This window comes from Oratosquilla oratoria, chromosome 16, assembly GCF_046742065.1.
Source record: "Oratosquilla oratoria isolate Oo_2021 chromosome 16, ASM4674206v1, whole genome shotgun sequence".
Taxonomy (NCBI): domain Eukaryota; kingdom Metazoa; phylum Arthropoda; class Malacostraca; order Stomatopoda; family Squillidae; genus Oratosquilla; species Oratosquilla oratoria.
In genome coordinates this window covers 15,784,359-15,803,091 of record NC_134792.1, presented here as the reverse complement: position 1 = coordinate 15,803,091, position 18,733 = coordinate 15,784,359, and the positions used below count along the sequence as shown (strand labels likewise).

Here is an 18,733-nt window from a genome sequence, read left to right as displayed (position 1 = left end):
TCGTGAAAAGTATTTGCACACACTGTTTTTTCATCTAAGTTATTCCATATATCCAGCATTCTATGTGGGAAGCTATTCTTTTTCCTGTCTTTTCTATAGTCCTTTTTGAGTTTCTTTTCATGACCTCTTGTTTTTCCATTGTCATTTTTTAGTAAATCTTTTCTGTCAAGGATTTCCATTCCTTTCATGATTCTATATATAGTCAGTAGATCACCTCTTTCTCTTCTTTGCTCTAGTGTTGGTAGTTTGTATGTTAATTTGGAAAGAGCTGGTGCCAACTTTGTTGTTACTCTCTGTATTCTTTCTAGTTTCCTTATATTCTTTTTAGTACTGGGTGTCCATATTGTCGCTGCATATTCCAGCTTTGGTCTAATCAATGTAACTAATATTTTTTTTATAATTTCTTCATCGAAGTATTCAAATGCCACTTTCATTGACCTTAGTAGGTTGTATGTTTCACCTACTATTTTGTTTATATGTCTGTCCGGTGTCATGTCATTGCTGATTGTCACACCAAGGTCCCTTTCAGAGTGCACTTTTTTTTTTATTTCATTTTCACCAATTTTGTAATTTTTTGAAATTTGTTTTTGCTTTTACCAAACTCCATTATGCTACACTTCTTGATATTAAAGTTCACCTCCCACTTTTGAGTCCATTTCCAGATTGTGTCCAGGTCTGGTTGTAATGAGTCACAGTCCTCATTTGTTGATACTTTAATATTTTTGCATCATCTGCGAAGAAATTCATATAACATTGAACTCCTTCGTCCATGTCGTTTATGTATATGGCAAACATGATTGGAGCCAATACTGACCCTTGTGGAACACCACTTATCATTTCTTCCCATTTCGAGCATTTGTCTCTAATTACTACCCTCGTTTTTCTCCCAGTCAGGAAGTCTTCCATCCATTTTAATAAATTACCTGCAATGCCACCTATTAATTCTAATTTTCCTATTAATTTTTTGTGCGGTACTTTGTCAAATGCCTTTTATAGATCTAGATAGGCACAGTCTACCCATCCATCTCTCTCATCTTTTATATCTTTTATTCTCGAATAGAAGCAGATTAGGTTTGTTGTACATGATCTTCCTTGTCTAAATCCAAATTGGCTTGGGTTTAGTATAGATTTTTCTTCCAAATGTTTAACCTATCTACCTTTAATCACTTTTTCACATATTTTAGTTACTGTGCTTGTTAGGGAGACCAGTCTGTAGTTAGTTGAATCTTCCTTACTTCCTCCTTTATATATTGGTGCAATGTTTGCATTTTTCCAGTCTTGTGGTACTTTTCCTTCTTTAAACGAGTATTTTATTATAGTGTGTATTTTATCTGTTAGTTCCTCCACGCATTCCTTCAGTATCCAATTTACAATTCCATCTGGACCATGCGATTTTCTAACATCTAGGTTTTTTATTTGGTCACTGATTATCTTTTTTGTTATGGTTATTTCCTTCATTTGGGGGGAATTCTGTTTTTCTATTCCTTCACAGTTAAGTGAGTTCTCATTGGGGAAACCGATTTGAAGTGGTTACTCATAATTTCTGCCATTTCTTGTTCTTTTGTGTATTAACTTCCTTGGCGTAGTTTTTCCATTTCTTGTTTGTTTTTCAATTTACCATTCACATATCTGTAAAATAGCTTCAGCTGATCCTTACATTTTTCTATAATTTCCTTTTCATAATTTCTCTTTTCCTCCCTGCGTTATTTTACATAATCATTTCTTAGTTTGATGTATGTTTACCATTTTTTTTTCTTTTTTTTTTTCTTTTTTCCATTTTTTCCAGGCTTTGTCTCTTTTATGCTTGGCTTCTACATTTTTTGTTGTACCAGTTTTGTATGTATATTCTTTCTTGCTTTTGTTGTGGAATATATTTGATCACACCCTCATTATAAATTTCCTTTAGTATATTCCATTTCTCTTCCATCCTTGTTTCCTCACTAAGGATTTTTTCCCAGTTTGCATTTTGAAAAAATTCTTTAAGTTTCTCAAAATTCGTTTTGCTATACATTGGTCTTCCTATTCTATGTTTCTCATTTCTTCTTAGGTCCATTTGCTCTTTTAATTCGAATTCTATTAGTACATGGTCACTCTTTCCTAATGGTGTTTTGTATTCTATTCTGTCATATTCCTCATTGTTTCTGTATCTGGTATTTTCCTTATCCATTGGGTCAATGTGTATTCAATGGTCATATCGAATAGCATGCTGCCCCATATGTCCTCTCCACCCCTCACTGTCAATTCTTCCCAACATATTTCTTTTGAATTAAAATCACCCATAACTACTGTATTTCCTCTTTCTTTTAGTATATCAGTTAGTTCATGTTTCGTATCTTCTAACAATTTGGAATGATCATGTTCTGTCCAGGCCTGTGTTTTAGGGGGCACATACACTCCTACAAATTTTTTACTTTTCATGTGGTTGTTTTCTATCTTTATCATGATTGACTCTACATTATTTCTTCCTTCTGTTATCCTTTTCACATTTAAGTCTTTCTTGGTCAGAATTAGTACTCCCCCTCCTTGTTTTTCCTTTCTATTCTTCATCCAGCAGTTATATAGAACTTGTCCCACTGTGTTAGGTGGTAGATTCCCTTTCAATTTCGTTTCCACTATTCCCATTATGTCTGGCTTTTCTGATACCAGGTAATCATTCAGTTCATTCGTGAGATCATTCTGTCAATGTTGGTATATGCTAATTTTTAATTTTTCTCTCTTTCCCTTCTTCTGTCTGTTTTGTTTCCTTCTTTGTGATATACAATTTTCTCAACTTCAGGTCCACTACTTTTCAAAAAAAATCATTCTTTTCGTTTTCGGTTCTTTTTCGTTCCTTTCACTTCACATCCAAGTTCTTTTTCTTTTTCCTTTCTTCACTCATTTCTTTCTTTATCCATACATTTTTGAGATTTTCACTATTTGCTAGTTTTGTTATGGATAGTACTTCCTCTGCTATCAATTGTGACCTAAGTTTTACCTTTAGCGGCCTGAATTGCTTTTCTTTTGAGTATCTCCCCATTCTGTAAGTTTCCTCGATTTCTTTATCCAAGGTTTGATTTTCCTCTTAAATCTCCTTTAGAATCTCTTTTACGATCTTTTTTTCTTCCCTTTCTCTCTGGTATCTAGGCACATCATGCTTTTCCTTAATACCGTAAATCACAATGCATCTTTTCCTGCCCACTGCATCCCTAACTAAATTTCCTTTTTCTTTAATCACTTGGATTACGGTTTTTTTAATATCCTTAACTTGTTCTATTATTTCCTTGAAGGATAATTTTTTACTTTCCTGTTCCTCCTCCCACTATTTTTTAATTTCTTGAAAGTAATTTTCTTTCATTTTTTCTTTCACTTTCTCAGTTACCACCTGTATTTGATCCTTCATCTCTTTTTTTTCAATGCTTCATTCCTATTCATGTTTTCGTTTTTCAAACTTATATTTTCTCCCTTTATTCTATTCAGTTCAATTTTTAGGTCATCTATTTCCCTATTGTTTTCTTCATTGGCTTTCCTTAATATAGCTACTTCCATGTATATATTTTTGCATTCACTACACAGTTCAATTATTTCGTCCAACAACTCATTTATTTCTCTATTTCGTATAATATTTTTAAACCTAGGTTCTCTGTGTCTAGCCCTCTATATATGTTCCTATTTTCTCTATTAAATCCCGAAAAGAGACCTCTATCCAACCTTTGGTATGATTTTGGGGTCTCGTTCAGACACATTATTTTTTTTTTTATTACACCAAGTGGGGACTCTGTTGTACTTACTTTCAGTTGTCGCTTTGCCTTTGCAGTTTCTTTATCACAGAATTCATCATTTAATTCATCCATTGTTGTCACTGGTTCTTCTTTTACAGTAACTGAACAAAGATACAAAGACTACATTTTGGTCACCTTAGTTTCGATACTCCCTCCCCGTATGTACAAACCAGGTTGTTGTTGATAATATGTTCCAAAATAATCTGTCGTTAAATCGCTAGGTAGCGGTTCGGAGCGTGTTTTAGTTCATCCTTACTTGATCGCCGCTCGAATGGGCAATATAAAAAGATATGGATAAAAAGAGAAATGAATAAAGAGGAAAGAGACAATGAGAAGACAAAAAGACTAGAAGCTAAAGAAAAAACGAGAAAAGAACAGAGACAGAAAAAGAGAAATTCTATTGGAGAGTAGTGAATATGAAAGAAGAAATGGGTCAGTAGAGGAAAACAGAAGGGAAACAGAAAACACAATGGAAATAACAGAAAATTAAAAGTGTTTTACACAAATATAGATGGATTAATAACAGGCTTGAACGAAGTGAATGATTATTTGAAGGAAAAAGAACCAGACAATGGGAATTGTAGAGACAAAATTGAAATGTCCACTACCACCCAACAGTGTAGGACATGATGCATTATGTTCCTGACTAAGAAGGATATGAATGTGAGGAAGAGCAGAAAGTTTGTAGTAATTTATGTGCCTCCTAAAATGGCCTTGTGGGAAGAGAGAGAACACAAAAGTATGTTAGAAGACACAAGGATAACACTAAATAAGATAATGGAAGATGGAAGAATAGTTATAATGGGTGACTTTAATTGTAAAGAAATTGAGACGACCTTTGGGGGAAATGTACTACTTGATATTATTATAGAACATACAATGATGCAATGGATACAAGAGAATACTAGGTATAGAAATGAGGAAGAACCTTCAAGACTGGACCTAATAATCACATCAGAACCTGAAATAGTGGACAAGATTGAATATAAGACACCAGTAAGTAAAAGTGACCACATATTGGTTGAACTGGAACTAAATGAGGAAAAATACATGAAAAAAATGAACAATATAAACAATATAGAAAGGGAAGATTGATGTATGAGTTTTTTTTTTTTTTTTTTAATTAAGAGAATTCTTTCAAAAAGCAGACTGGGGAAGAATGCACAAGGAGGAAACAACAGTACAAGAGAAATGGAATGTTTTGACAAAAACTTATAAAGGAGTGGAAAAGTATGTCCCAAGACAAAAGCAAGAAAAAGGATATGAAAAGTGCTGGTACAACAAAAGATGTATTGAGTTAAAAGACAAAAGCTTGGATAAAATGGAAAAAAGATTGTGCTTTCTTGGACTTACAAAAGGCTTTTGACAAAGTACCACACAAAAAGCTGCTAAGAAAAATTGAAACAATAGGTGGAATACAAGGAAAGTTATTGAAATGGATGAAAGATTTCTTGAACAGGAGAAAATTGAGGGTGGTACTTAGAGACAAGAGCTCAAATTGGGAAGATATGATAAGTGGAGTCCCACAAGGCTCTGTATTGGCTCTGATAATGTTTGCTATTTATATAAATGATATAGATGAAGGTGTGGAATGTTATATGAATTTCTTTGCGGATTATGTGTAACTTAGATCTAAGAAACAAGATTAAGGAAATGAAAAATTATATAAGAGAGCTGAAGAGTGAAAATAAAAAGAGGAGAATTAATGATACTACCAATAGCGACAACTTAAAAAAAAGAGTTATACACCAAATACAAGAAATGACTGAAAAAATTGAAGAGAACTTAGGTGAGGAAAGTATCCAAAAGATTAAGAAATGGAAGGAAAACATTGAAAATAAAGAAATTGCTTTCAAAGAAATAGTCCAACAACAATTGAAGGAAAATGCAAAAGACACAATTATCCAAGTAATTAATGAAAAAGCAAATTGGGTCAGAGATACAGTGGATAGGAAGAAATGTTTATGGACTAAAAGAAAAACATGGTCTGGCGAGGTACATACACATACCAAGGCTTTTTCCCCCTTACAAGGGAGGCAGCCAAAAAGGAAAAAGCATAAAATCATTTCCACCCATTCCATCCCTGAATACACTCCACACCCCTCCACCCTCCCTCTCATCTTAGCACCTCGTGGATGACGGGTCATCCCTGCACCTTTTTCCACTGCCCTGGGTCAGAAGCAGTGTTGCAAGACACAGCACACATCCACAGCAAGGCTGCTTCATTAAATCGGTGACCCCCCCTCTCCGTCCCCCCATTGCATAAAAGGAGAAGACGGGGAGAAATCCCTTCGGGCTGCATCAAATTTTGCTCACACATACTACCTCACCCCCCATCCCCCTGCCCATTCCACCTCATGCAATCACAACATCATCCATATACAACCATTCTCCATTCACCCCTATCTTTTGTCCTCTCCCGTCCTTCCTGGCGAGGTACCTGAGAGAAAGAAGAAAAAGAGGAAGTAAAAGAAATTCAGGATGGAGCCTAAGATGCAGGGAAAGACGTAGATGATGCATATAGGATTGGTCACAATTCTAAGGATAGAAATCGACCCCTAAAGATAAAACTAAGTTCACAAATGGTAGTAGAAGACATATTTGAAAAAGTAGGTAACTTGGCAAGGAGTGAAAAATACAATAAGATATGGATAAAAAGAGAAATGATTACTGAGGAATTAGAAAAAGAGAAGACACTAAGAGATGAAACAAAGGGAAAAACTGCGAAAAGAATGGAAACCGAAAGCAAGGAATTCTATTGGAGAGTAATCGACATGAGACTGAGGAAATGGTACATCAGAATGGGCGAACCAAAGACAGAAAAAAAAAGTGGAGAAAAAAAAAATTAAAAGTGCCCTATACCAACATCAACGGATTGATTTCAGGACTGAATGAGCTTAATGATTACCTGCTAGAAGAAAAAACAGACATAATGGGAATTGTGGAGACTAAACTAAGGGGTGAAATACCATTCATCGATGTTGGACATGGACTATACAATTACCAGATTAAAAACAGACAAGAAACGGAGGAAGAATCATGCTCTTGGCCAAGAAAAACTTGAATATGACAAAAATTGTGGAGGGCAAAGGTAATGTAGAACTGATCATGATAAAAGTCGAAGACAAGGACATGAAAAGTAGAAAGTTTGTGGTGACTTATGTGCCCCCAAAAATGAATGCTTGGAAAGAGAACAAGCATGCAAAAATGCTAGAAGATACAAGGCAATCATTAAATGAGATAATAGTGGGCGGGGGTAATCTGGTAATTATGGGGGACTTTCACAGCAGAGAAATTTGTTGGGAGAACATGACAGTGAGAGGAGAAGAATTGTGGGGCAATGTACTACTGGACATGACCATGGAATATACAATGACTCAGTGAGTCACTGAAAATACCAGATACAGAAATAATGAGGAGCTGTCGAAACTAGATTTAATATTTACAACAGAACCTGAAATTGTGGATAAAATCCAATACAAGACACCAATTGGAAAGAGTGACCATATACTCATTGAGACTGAAGCAAAGGAAGAAATATACATTGAGAGAAATGAAAAGCATAGGAAAGGAAAATTGATGTACAACAAAATGGACTTTGGAAAACTAAAGAAATTCTTCCAGAATGCAAATTGGGAAAATTTTTACGTGGAAGAGACAAAAGTGGAAGAGAAATGGGATATCTTGATGGATAATTACAATGAAGGAGTGAATAGGCACGTACCAAGAGTGTACATTAAATGCTAGTTCAACAAAAGATGCAGTGAGGCAAGAGATAGAAGGGATAGAGCTTGGAAAAAATGGAGAACAGATAAAAAACCTGGAAAATGGCAAATATATAAACTATAGAAATGAGTATGTTAAAGTGCAAAGAGAGGAAAAAAGAAACCATGAAAAGGACATTATAGATGAATGCAAAGAACAATCTAAGCTATTCTATCGATACGTGAATGGTAAACTTAAAAACAAACAGGAAATGGTGAAACTACACCAAAGGAATATAGAATACACAGAAGAATTAGTAATGGCTGAAGTCATGAATAATCACTTCAAATCTGTTTTCACTAGAGAGAAAGCACAATATTGGGACAAATGAAATGAAAGGCGATCTCCCCCCATGAGTGAGATAACAATAACACAAAAAGAAATAATGGAACATCCATCAAACCTTGACGTCAGGAAATCACATGGCCCGGACGGAATTGCCAATTGGATTCTAAAAGAATACAAAGAAGAACTAATGGACAAAATACATAACATAATAAGTTGCTGTCTTAAAGAAGGAAAAATACCAAAAGACTGGAAAAATGCTAACATTGTACCAATATATAAAGGAAGAAACAAGGAAGAACCAACTGACTACAGTGCAGTCTCACTAACAAGCTCTATAGTCAAAATTTGTGAGAAAATCATAAAGAATAGATGGGTAAAACACCTGGAAGACAATAATATAATAAACCCAAGACAATTTGGGTTCAGACAAGGACGATCATGTGCCACAAACTTAATATGTTTATACTCAAGATTAATAGACATAGTGCAAGAAAGGAATGGATTAGCTGATTGTGCCTTCCTGGACTTACAAAAAGCTTTGACAAAGTACCACACAAAAAATTATTAAAAAAAACTGGAACATATAGGAGGGATACAAGGGAACTTACTAAAATGGATGGAGGACTTCCTGATTGGTAGAAAGATGAGAGTAGTGCTCAGAGAAAAATATTCAGGTTGGAAAGAGGTGATCAGTGGAGTACTGCAAGGATCTGTATTGGCTCCCATAATGTTTGCTATTTATGTGAATGACATGGATGATGATGTGAAATGTTACATGAGCTTCTTTACAGAAGACACCAAACTGTTAAGGAAAGTAAAAACTGCAAAGGATTGTGAATCACTGCAGGAAGACCTGAATAATGTATGGAACTGGAGTCAGAAATGGGAAGTGGACTTGTCCTATGATAAACAGATAAACAATTGTCGGAGAATCCTACAACTTGCTAAGATCAATAAAAGTGGCATTTATATATATTGACGAAGAAATTTTTAGAAAAATATTGGTCACACTGATAAGTCCTAGACTAGAATATGTTGCGACATTGTGGTCACCCAGTACCAAAAATAATATAAAGAAAATAGAATCCAGAGAGAAGCCACAAAAATGGCACCTGCACTCACAAACTTGTCATATGAGAAGAGATTGGCTAAACTAGAGTTACCAACTCTGGAGCAAAGAAGAGAGGTGACCTACTGACCATCTACAGAATCATGAAGTGCACATAAATACTCAATAGAGAGGACTTGTTAAACTGGGACAAGAGAAACATAAGAGGACATGGAAAGAAAATGAAAAAATATAGCTACAGAAAAGATCTGGAGAAAAACAGTTTTCCACATAGTGGTGGACACTTGGAACAAACTGGACAAAAAAAAAATAGTGTGAGCAAAAACCATTCATGAGTTCAAGAGCAAACTAGACACTGCGAGATACAAAGGTAGGACACCATGAGTGTAGCTCCCCTTCCCACAAAATACAACTAGTTAAATACAACTAAGTAAATACTAAAGAGAGTAAGTACAGAAGAAGACTTCAAATCTTTTCAAGAAGACCTGGACAGTCAGAAGACCTGGAGTCAGAAGTGTGAAGTGAACTTCAACATAAAGAAATGTAGTATAATGGAATTTGGAAAAAGCAAAAATAGAATATTGTGTCAATATAAAATTGGTACAAAGGAAGTAAAAAAAGTAAACTCAGAAAGGGACCAAGGAGTAACTATCTCAAATGACATGACACTAGAAAAACATGTCAACAAATTAGTCAGAGAAACTTTTAATTTATTAACAATCATTAAAAGTAGCCTTTGACTACATGGATGAAGAGATGGTAAAGAAAATGCTAGTTACACTGATAAGACCATAATTAGGGTATGCTGCGACACTATGGTGACCTAGTTCTAAAAAAACACTAGAAAGAATTCAAAGATCAACGACAAAGATGGCACCAACACTCCAATTTGACATACGAACAAAGATTGGATAAACTAAATCTACCAACCCTGGAACAAAGAAGAGAAAGAGGTGATTTGCTAACCATCTACAGAATTATGAAAGGGATGGAAATTCTTGATAGAGATGACTTACTAAAGTGGAACAGAAGAAAAACAAGGGGACATGAAAAGAAACTTAAGGACAGTTACAGAAGAGATCTGAAAAAGAATAGCTTCCCACAGAGTGATAGAAATCTGGAACAAACTGAATGAGGAAGCAGTGCTAAAACTATACATGGCTAAGAACAAACTGGATGTGGAAAGATACAAAAGTGGGTCACTACAAGCATAGCTCTCTTCCTGTAAAATACAACTAGGTAAATACACACAGGGTTTGGGAATGGAGTCAGAACTGGGAAGTGAAATTCAACACAGAAAAATGTAGCATAATGGAGTTTGGAAAAAGTGAACAAAGGATATCTGGAAGATATAAAAATGGTGAAAAGAAGTTAAAAAAGAAGGATCTGAAAAAGACCTGGGAGTGATTATCACAAAAGATATGTCCCCTGACAAACATATCAGCAAGATTGTTGGCGAAACCTACAACGTACTGAGAGCAAGAAAAGTGGCTTTTACAGACTTAGATGAAGAAATTGTAAGGAAAATACTAGTCACAATGGTAAGGCCTAAATTGGAGTACTGTATGCAACACTGTAGTCACCCAATACAAATAAGAATATAAAGAAGATTGAGAGAATCCAGAGAGCAGCTATGAGGATGGTCCCAGAACTCTCAAAATATTCATATGAAGAAAGACTGATAAAATTGGAGTTGCCGACTCTGGAACAGAGGAGAGAAAGAGGTGACTTGTTGACCATCTATAGAATTATGAAGGGCATGGAAGTTCTTGACAGAAAGACTTGCTAAAATGGGATAGCAGAAACACAAGAGGACATGGAAAGAAGCTTAAAAATGACAATTATAGAAGGGACCTGAAAAACAACAGCTTTCCCCACAGAGTGGTAGATATATGGAACACATTGGATGAAAACACAGTGTGTGCAAAAACTATACAAGAATTTAAGAGCAAACTGGATATGGAGAGATAAAAAGACAGGACACCACCAGCTTAGCTCCCCTTTCCCGTAAGATACAACTAGGTAAATACAGGACACCATTTGGGAAGAGTAATCACATACTACTTCAGCCTGAACTAAAAGAGAAAATATATATGGGGGTTTAACAAGAAACACAGAAAAGGATTTTGGGAAACTTAGAAAATTCTTTCAAAAAGCAAGTTTGGAAAACTTCTTTAATCAAGAAACAAAGGTGGAAGAGAAATGGATGATATTAAAAAAATTCTAATGAAGGAGTGGATAAATACATACCAAAAAGAAAAACAGGAGGAAAGTTGTACATTAAGTGCTGGTATAACAAAAAATGTAGTGAGGCAAAAGATAGAAGAGGCAAAGCTTGGAAAAGATGAAAAAAAAAAAATGGAAAATGGCAAATATATATCAAACTAAGAAATGAATATGTAAAAATACACGGGGAAGAAAAAAGAAACTATGAAAAATACATAATAGACAAATGTAAAGATGAGCCTAAATTATTCTATAGACATATAAATAGTAAACTAAAAAATAAACAGGAAATTATAAAACTAGGTCAAGGGAACATAGAATATACAGAGGATATAGAAATGGCTGAAATTATGAACAAACATTTCAAATCTGTATTCACAAAAGAAAACATACACATTTGGGATGAAGGAAAGGGAGAAAGATCTCCCAATGAGAGAAATAATTGTAATGCAAAGAAATAAGGGACCAAATAATGAACATTGATGTCAGAAAACCACATGGCCTGGACGGAAATGCGAACTAGATACTAAAAGAATGTATAGATGAACTAACAGTCAAAAGATATAATGAAATGCTCACCCAAAGAAGGAAAGGTACCGGACAACTGGAAAATACCAATATCATGCCAGTATATAAAGGTGGAAACAAGGAAGACCCAACAAACTATAGACCAGTCTCCCATACAAGTACAATAGCTAAAATTTGTGTGAAAGTTATCAAAAGTAGATTGACTAAACATCTGGAGGAAAATATACTAAATCCAAGACAATTCAGTTTTAGACAGGGAAGATCATGTGCCACAAATTTTATCTGTATTCAAGGTTAATAGATATAATGCAAGAAAGGGATGGATGGGCAGACTGTGCTTTCCTGGACTTACAAAAGCTGTTTGATAAAGTACCACACAAAAAATTATTAAGAAAACTTGAAACAACAAAAGATATACAAGGAAAACTGGAAATGGATGGAAGATTTTTTGCATGGGAGAAAAATGAGTGGAGCCCAGAGATAAAAACTCTACTTGGGAAGAAATGATAAGTGGTCCCACAGGGATCAGTACTGGCTCTGATAATGTTTGCCATATATGTAACATGGACGAAGGTGTAGAATGTTGCATGAACTTCTTTGCAGACTATACAAAACTACTAAAGAAAGAAAGTTTGGAAAAAAGATTGTGAATCGCTAGAGAGAGATATGGACAAGGTGTGGGAATGGAGTCAGAAGTGGGAAGTGGACTTCAACATTAAGAAATGTAGTATAATGGAATTTGGAAAAAGTAAAAAAAGAATATTAGGACAATATAAATTCGGAGAGTGAATGGTTTGAGATAAAGGTGGGACTTCATCAGGGGTGTGTTATGTCACCCTGGCGGTTCAATCTTTACATGGATGGGGTGGTGCGAGAGGTGAATACAAGGGTAGTGGGTCAGGGGCTGGAGATGATTAAAGAAAATGGAGAAAAGTGGGAGGTGAGCCAGCTGCTGTTTGCTGACGACACTGCACTTGTAGCAGGATCGGAGGAGGGATTGAGGAAGTTAGTGACAGAGTTTGAGAAGGTGTGTGAAAGAAGGAAACTGAAGATAAATGTGGGTAAAAGTAAGGTGATGAGATGTACAAGGGGAGAGAGTGACAGTAGGCTGGAAGTGAGCATTAAGGGTGAGAAACTGGAGGAAGTGGATTGTTTCAGATACTTGGGTGTGAATGTGACAGGAAAGGGAGGAGTTGGGGGTGGAGGTAGAATGTAGAGTGAGAGAAGTGAGTAAATGCTGTGGTGGATTAAAAAGACATCTGGGAATGGATGCTAAGAGGAGGTTATATGAAGGAGTGATTGTGCCAACAGCAATGTATGGGGCAGAAACATGGAACATGAGAGAGGAAGAGAGAAGGAGTTTGAATGTGTTTGAGATGAAATGTATGAGAAGTATGATAGGGGTTACTAGGCTGGATAGAGTGAGAAATGAGGAGGTGAGGAGGAGAACAGGGGTGGAAAGGGAGTTGGGAGATAGGGTTGATGAAAGAGTATTAGGATGGTTTGGACACATGGAAAGAAAGAGTGAAGAAAGATTAGTAAAAGAAGTGTGGAAGGCGGAGGTAGAAGGAGTGAATATGAGGGGCGACCTAGGATGAGATGGATGGATGGGGTGAAAGGGGCTTTACAAAAGAGAGGAATGTCTCTAGAGGAAGGACGGGAGAGGACAGAAGATAGGGGTGAATGGAGAAGGGTTGTGTATAGATGAGGCTGTGATGCATGAGGGGGAGTGGGTGGGGGATGGGGGGTGAGGAAGTATGTATGAGAAAAAATTTGATGCAGCCTGAAGGGATTTCTCCCCGTCTTCTCCTTTTCTGCATGAGGGGATGGAGAGGGGGGTTGCTGAATTTATGAAGTGGCCTTGCTGTAGATATGCTGTGTCTTGCGACACTGCTTGTGACCCAGGGTAGTGGACAGGATGCAGGGATGACCCGTCATCCAGGAGGTGCCAAGATAGGAGGGAGGGAGGAGGATGGAGGGGAGTGGAATATATGGGAAGTGAAATGAGTGGGAGTGATTTCTATGCCTTTCTTTTTGGCTACCCCCTGTGGAAGGGGGAAAAGCCTTTGGTATATGTATGTATGTATAAAGTCGGTGCAAAGGAAGTAAAGTTGGTTCTGAAAAGGACCTGGGAGTAATCACCAAAGACATGTCCCCAGACAAGCAGATAAACAAAATAGTCAGAGTAAACTATAATTTACTAAGATCAATAAAGGTGGCTTTTAATTACTTGTATGAGGTAATGGTAAAGAAAATACTAGTCACACGGATTAGACCAAGATTGGAGTACGCAACACTATGAACACCCAGTACAAAAAAGAATATAAGACAAATAGGAAGAATCCAAAGAGTAGTGATAAAGATGGCCCCAACACCTTCAAAATTGACATACGAGCAAAGATTGTCCAAACTGGAACTACCAACCCTGTAACAAAGAAGAGAAAGAGGCAATCTATTGACCTTATACAGAATCATGAAAGGTATGGAAGTCCTTGACAGAGAAGACTTATTAAAGTGGGATAGAAGAAAAACAAGGGGACATGAAAAGAAACTCAAAAAGGACAGTTGTAGAAGAGATCTGAAAAAAAAAAAGCTTTCCACACAGAGTGGTGGATGTCTGGAACAATTGGATGAAACAGTAGTGCAAACACCATACAGGAATTTAAGAACAAAGTAGATGTTGCGAGATACAAAGATGGGTCACCATGAGTATAGCTCCTCTTCCCGTATAATACAACTAGGTAGATAAATACACACACACACAAACACATGTGTTATCTAGTCTAGTTGACTGGTTGGTGTAGTTTTATTCATAAGAAACACAAGCAAATGTTTTCATGTTTGAGGACAGTAGATCTCTTATTGCCATATAGTTTATATAGGAAGCAGTAATGTTTTTTCTAAGTCATACCACCAATTTTTCTAGTTTTTACAAATATTTGATTGTAATCATGTACATCTTTGAATATTTTAGTGACAGCTTCTCTGCTAAGCATCAGTAATAGAATCTTAAACTTAATATTTCCAGGATACAATTGACACAATGGTGAATGGAAACGTTGACCCAATTGTGAAGCGCCAGAGACTGGATGGAAATGATTGGCTTGGTAAATTAGCAGCTTCCACAGAACCAGTTCAATTGAAACTCTTATGTGGAGCTGACCTTTTAGAATCTTTTGGTAAACCAGGACTTTGGAAAGATGAAGATGTAAGTATATGACTTCTTTTACAGTACAAAAACAAGTTTGTTAAAGGAGCTGTAACCCTGAGTTAGGTTTATGTCTTTTGAATGGAAAACAAAAATCAGATAAAGAAACATTTAACAAGCTCAGCAGCAAATGCAGGTGGGGAAGTTTGAAAAGATACTGATCTATCAAAAAATTATGTATTGTAAGGTTGAAACAAGAGATAGTCGAGGAATATCAGATCATTTCTTGGTGGAAGGTAAATTTAGATTGGATGATAGGTGGAGAAAGAAGAAAAGGGCAGAAGGTAGAGGTGCTAGAGTAAACTGTTTAAATGTGAAGAAAAAGGAGCTTGAGTATCAGGAGAATATGAGAGAAGTGTGGGAGGTGGTGAAGGATAGAGGTAGGATTGGAGGAAGAATATGGTATGTGAAACAAGGAGTAGGGGAGGGAATAGAAGGAAGGGTAGTGAGTGGCGGGATGATGAAGTGAAGAAGGTAGTAAAAGAGAAGAAACAAGCATTCAGGGACTGGTTGCAAAGTAGGATGAGAGAAACATATGAGAGGTACAAATAGAAAAAAAAATAATAAAAAAGGTAAAAAGATGAGATGTAAAATGGGGAGGAGTATGACAGAAAATTTTGGAAGTAATATAAAGATGTTTTGGAAGGAAGTTAATAGAGAAAGGGGAGGTGAGTTAAGTAGAGAAGAAAAGGTAAAAGGCACTGATTGACAGATGTTAACAGAAAAGGAATCGGTAAGGGGAAGGTATGGGGAGTATTTTAGAGAGCTGTTGAATGTGAAGGAGGATAGGGAGGGGATTAGTAGCAGCCGTTGGAGGTGCTAAGAAAATGGCAGTTATGGGAGGGGAAAATGGAGGAGAAATAAGAAAAGATCAAGTGCAATTAATTTTGAAAATTATGAGAGCAGGTAAGGAATCTGGGTTAGATGAGTGTGATGTGGAGTGTCTGAAGAAGGGAGGTACAGTGATAGTGGAGTGGTCAGTAAGAATGTTTATTGTGTGTCTAAGGGAGGGTAGAGTGCCAGAGGACTGGAGGAGTACCTGTATACTTCCACTTTACAAGGGAAAAGGGGACAAATGTGATTGTAGTAGTTTCATAGGGATCAATTTGTTGAATGTAGCTGGGATGGCTTATGGGAAGGTTGTAATTGAGAGGATTAGGAGAGGAATAGAGGGAATAATTGGTGAGGAAGAGTGTGGGTTTAGGAAAGGTAGGTGTTGTGGATCAGATTTTTCTGATAAGACAGATATGTGAGAAAGCTTTAGCAAAGGGTATATTTTTTTTGGGGGGGGTGGGGCTTTATGGATAGAAAGGCACTGGGGTTGGTTTAGCAGATATATGGGATTAGGGGAAAGCTGTTAAGCCTTGGTATACGATGACACCAATGTCGGCATCATGAGGTGCAAATGGATATACAAGGATGCCAGCATCAATATCCTGATTATATTTACTTTGTAGTTGTAGCTGAGTGATCCCTGTATTCTGGGAACAGGCCTGATTGTATTTTCTGTGATTATTAACATTCATGGTGAAAGAGAACTATTATTACAGTTGTAATTTTATACATATTGTGATGCATAATTGAATCATTGTAAATTAGGTAGCCTGATGTGAGTGCGAGTATTTGACACATATTGAAGAGGTTAAGGGGACAGTCAAGAATTTTTACAAGAGTTGTAGAGCCTGTGTTAAAATTGGAAATGAAAACAAGTGGTTTGAGGTTAAGGTGGGATGTGTCATGTTGCTATGACAGTTCATTGTGTACATGGATGGGGTGGTGCACAAGGTAAATGTGAGAGTAGTAGGTAAGAGACTGGAGATGGTTAAAGAAAATAGAGAAAAGTGGGAGGAGAGTCAGTTATTGTTTGCTGATGACACTGTTGTCATGGACTAGCCTTTGTATTTGAGTTGATGTATCGAATCTTGGCTGTGATTCAAACAGCTCCTTCAATCCAATGGCCAGGGTGTTATTTTGCCTTTTTATAGGTTTTATCTTCACATGGACTGTAAAAGTGGTTATGTGCAAAATTTATTTAATTTACATTATATACAAGTAAGATTATACTGCTACTCCGTTATGCTGTCCCCCAACCCCTTGTTGCTGTCCTGTACCATTTCTCTGAATTTCATTTCCTTGTTTTGCCTACCCTGTGGTGGGGGAAAAGAATGCTGCCACCAAGTATTCCCACTTGGATCATAAGAGGCGAGAAAAACGGGACGGGGATTGGGACTAGACATCCTTCTCCATGTAGCCCCACAGGGGACATTCCCCAAAAAAATAAAGGCATAAGAGGGTCTAGGAGTTTTCCAACCAGCACCCTAAGGTTTGGGTCTTTTGATGTGTGTGGATGTGGTACAGATGAGAGTAAAAGGGAAGAGATAGGTAGTATGTTTGTGAGAAGAAAGATGGATGTGTTGGCTTTGAGTGAAACTAAGATGAGAGGGAAAGGCGAGTGTGAGTTTGGGAATGTAGTTGGGAGGTTCTCTGGAGTGAAGAGAGGGCAAAGGAGAGAAAGGTTGCCTGTACTAGCAAGTGAAGAGATAGGTAAACGTGTAGTGGAGTGGAAGGAGGTTTCAAGGTTAATGTGGATGAAGGTGAAACTGGGAAAGGAGATGTGGGTTTTTGTAAGTGCATATAGGCCTGGTAGTGAGAAGGGTGTAGAAGAAAGGGAGGTTTTTTGGATATATTTAAATAAGTACATAGAGGGATTAGGGAGGAATGTCAATGTAGTGGTATTGGGAGACCTTAATGCTAGGGTAGGAAATGAACCAATTGACAGAGTGGTTGGGAAATATGGAGTTCCAGGAAAGAATCGTAGTGGAGAGTTGATGTTGGAAATGTGTATAGAAAGAGAGTTGATGACAGCAAATAAGGTGTTTAGGATTAAAGTCAAGCATAAGTACACATGGGAGAGGGTGGTGGAGGGAAGGGTGGTAGATAGAGCATTAATGGACTATGTAGTGGCAGATAGGAGTATAATAGGAAGAGTTAAAGATGTACATGTTCTAAGGGGAGAGAGTGAAGGAATATCAAATAATTTTTTGGTGGAAGGCAAGTTGAGAGTGGAGGATAGATGGAGAAAGAGGAAAGGGACAAAAGGTAGGGAGGTTCTTAGAGTGAACTCTTTAAATGAGAAGGAAAAGGAGAAGGAGTACAAGAAGAAGCTGAGAGAGGAGTGGGAAGGAGTGAAGGATAGAGTAGAACTAGGAGTGGGGGAGGAATGTGGATGGTTCAAGGAGGGAGTCACAAAGTGTGCAAAGATGGTGTGTGGGACAAGAAGGATGGGAGGAAATAGAAGGAAGGGTAGTGAGTGGTGGGTTGAGGAAACAAAGAAGGTTGTAGAAGAGAAGAAACGAGCTTTTGCAGATTGGTTACAAAATAGGATGAGGAAGTCATAAGAGAGGTATAAAGAAAAGAAAAGTAAAGCACAAGGTAATGGAGGCAAAGAGGAGAGCAGATGTGGAATGGGGTAAGAGTGTGGCAAAATTTTGAAAGTAATAAAAAGATGTTTTGGAAAGAAATTAAGAGAGGATGAGGAGACAAATCAAGTAGAGAAGAAAAGGTAAAAAGGTGCAGATGGAGAGATGATAATGGAAGAGGAGGCAGTAAGAGGAAGATGGGCAGAGTATTTTAGGGAGTTGCTAAATGTGAAGGAGGATAGGGAGGGAAAGATATTTGCAGTGGGAAGTGCTAAGAAAATTACTGTGATGAGTGAGGTAAATGGAGGAGAAATAAGGAAGGATAAAGTGAAGGCAGTTGTTAAGTTGATGAGAGCAGGTAAGGCACCTGGTCTGGATGGATGCCATGCAGAATGTCTAAAAAAAAGGAGGTACAGTGATGGTGGACTGGCTGGTGAGGTTATTTAATGTTTGTTGGAGAGAGGGTAAAGTG

At 37.0% G+C, this 18,733-nt stretch overlaps 1 protein-coding gene across 1 annotated transcript in view; it reads left to right on the top strand.

The window, feature by feature from the left end:
- Nmnat (nicotinamide mononucleotide adenylyltransferase) overlaps positions 1–18,733 on the top strand; it is a 134,330-nt gene that overhangs the window by 81,505 nt on the left and 34,092 nt on the right. The window contains exon 5 of the mRNA XM_076199399.1: positions 14,663–14,842. Within this exon, the coding sequence (XP_076055514.1) occupies positions 14,663–14,842 (180 nt within the window). The remainder of the gene's footprint in view (positions 1–14,662; positions 14,843–18,733) is intronic.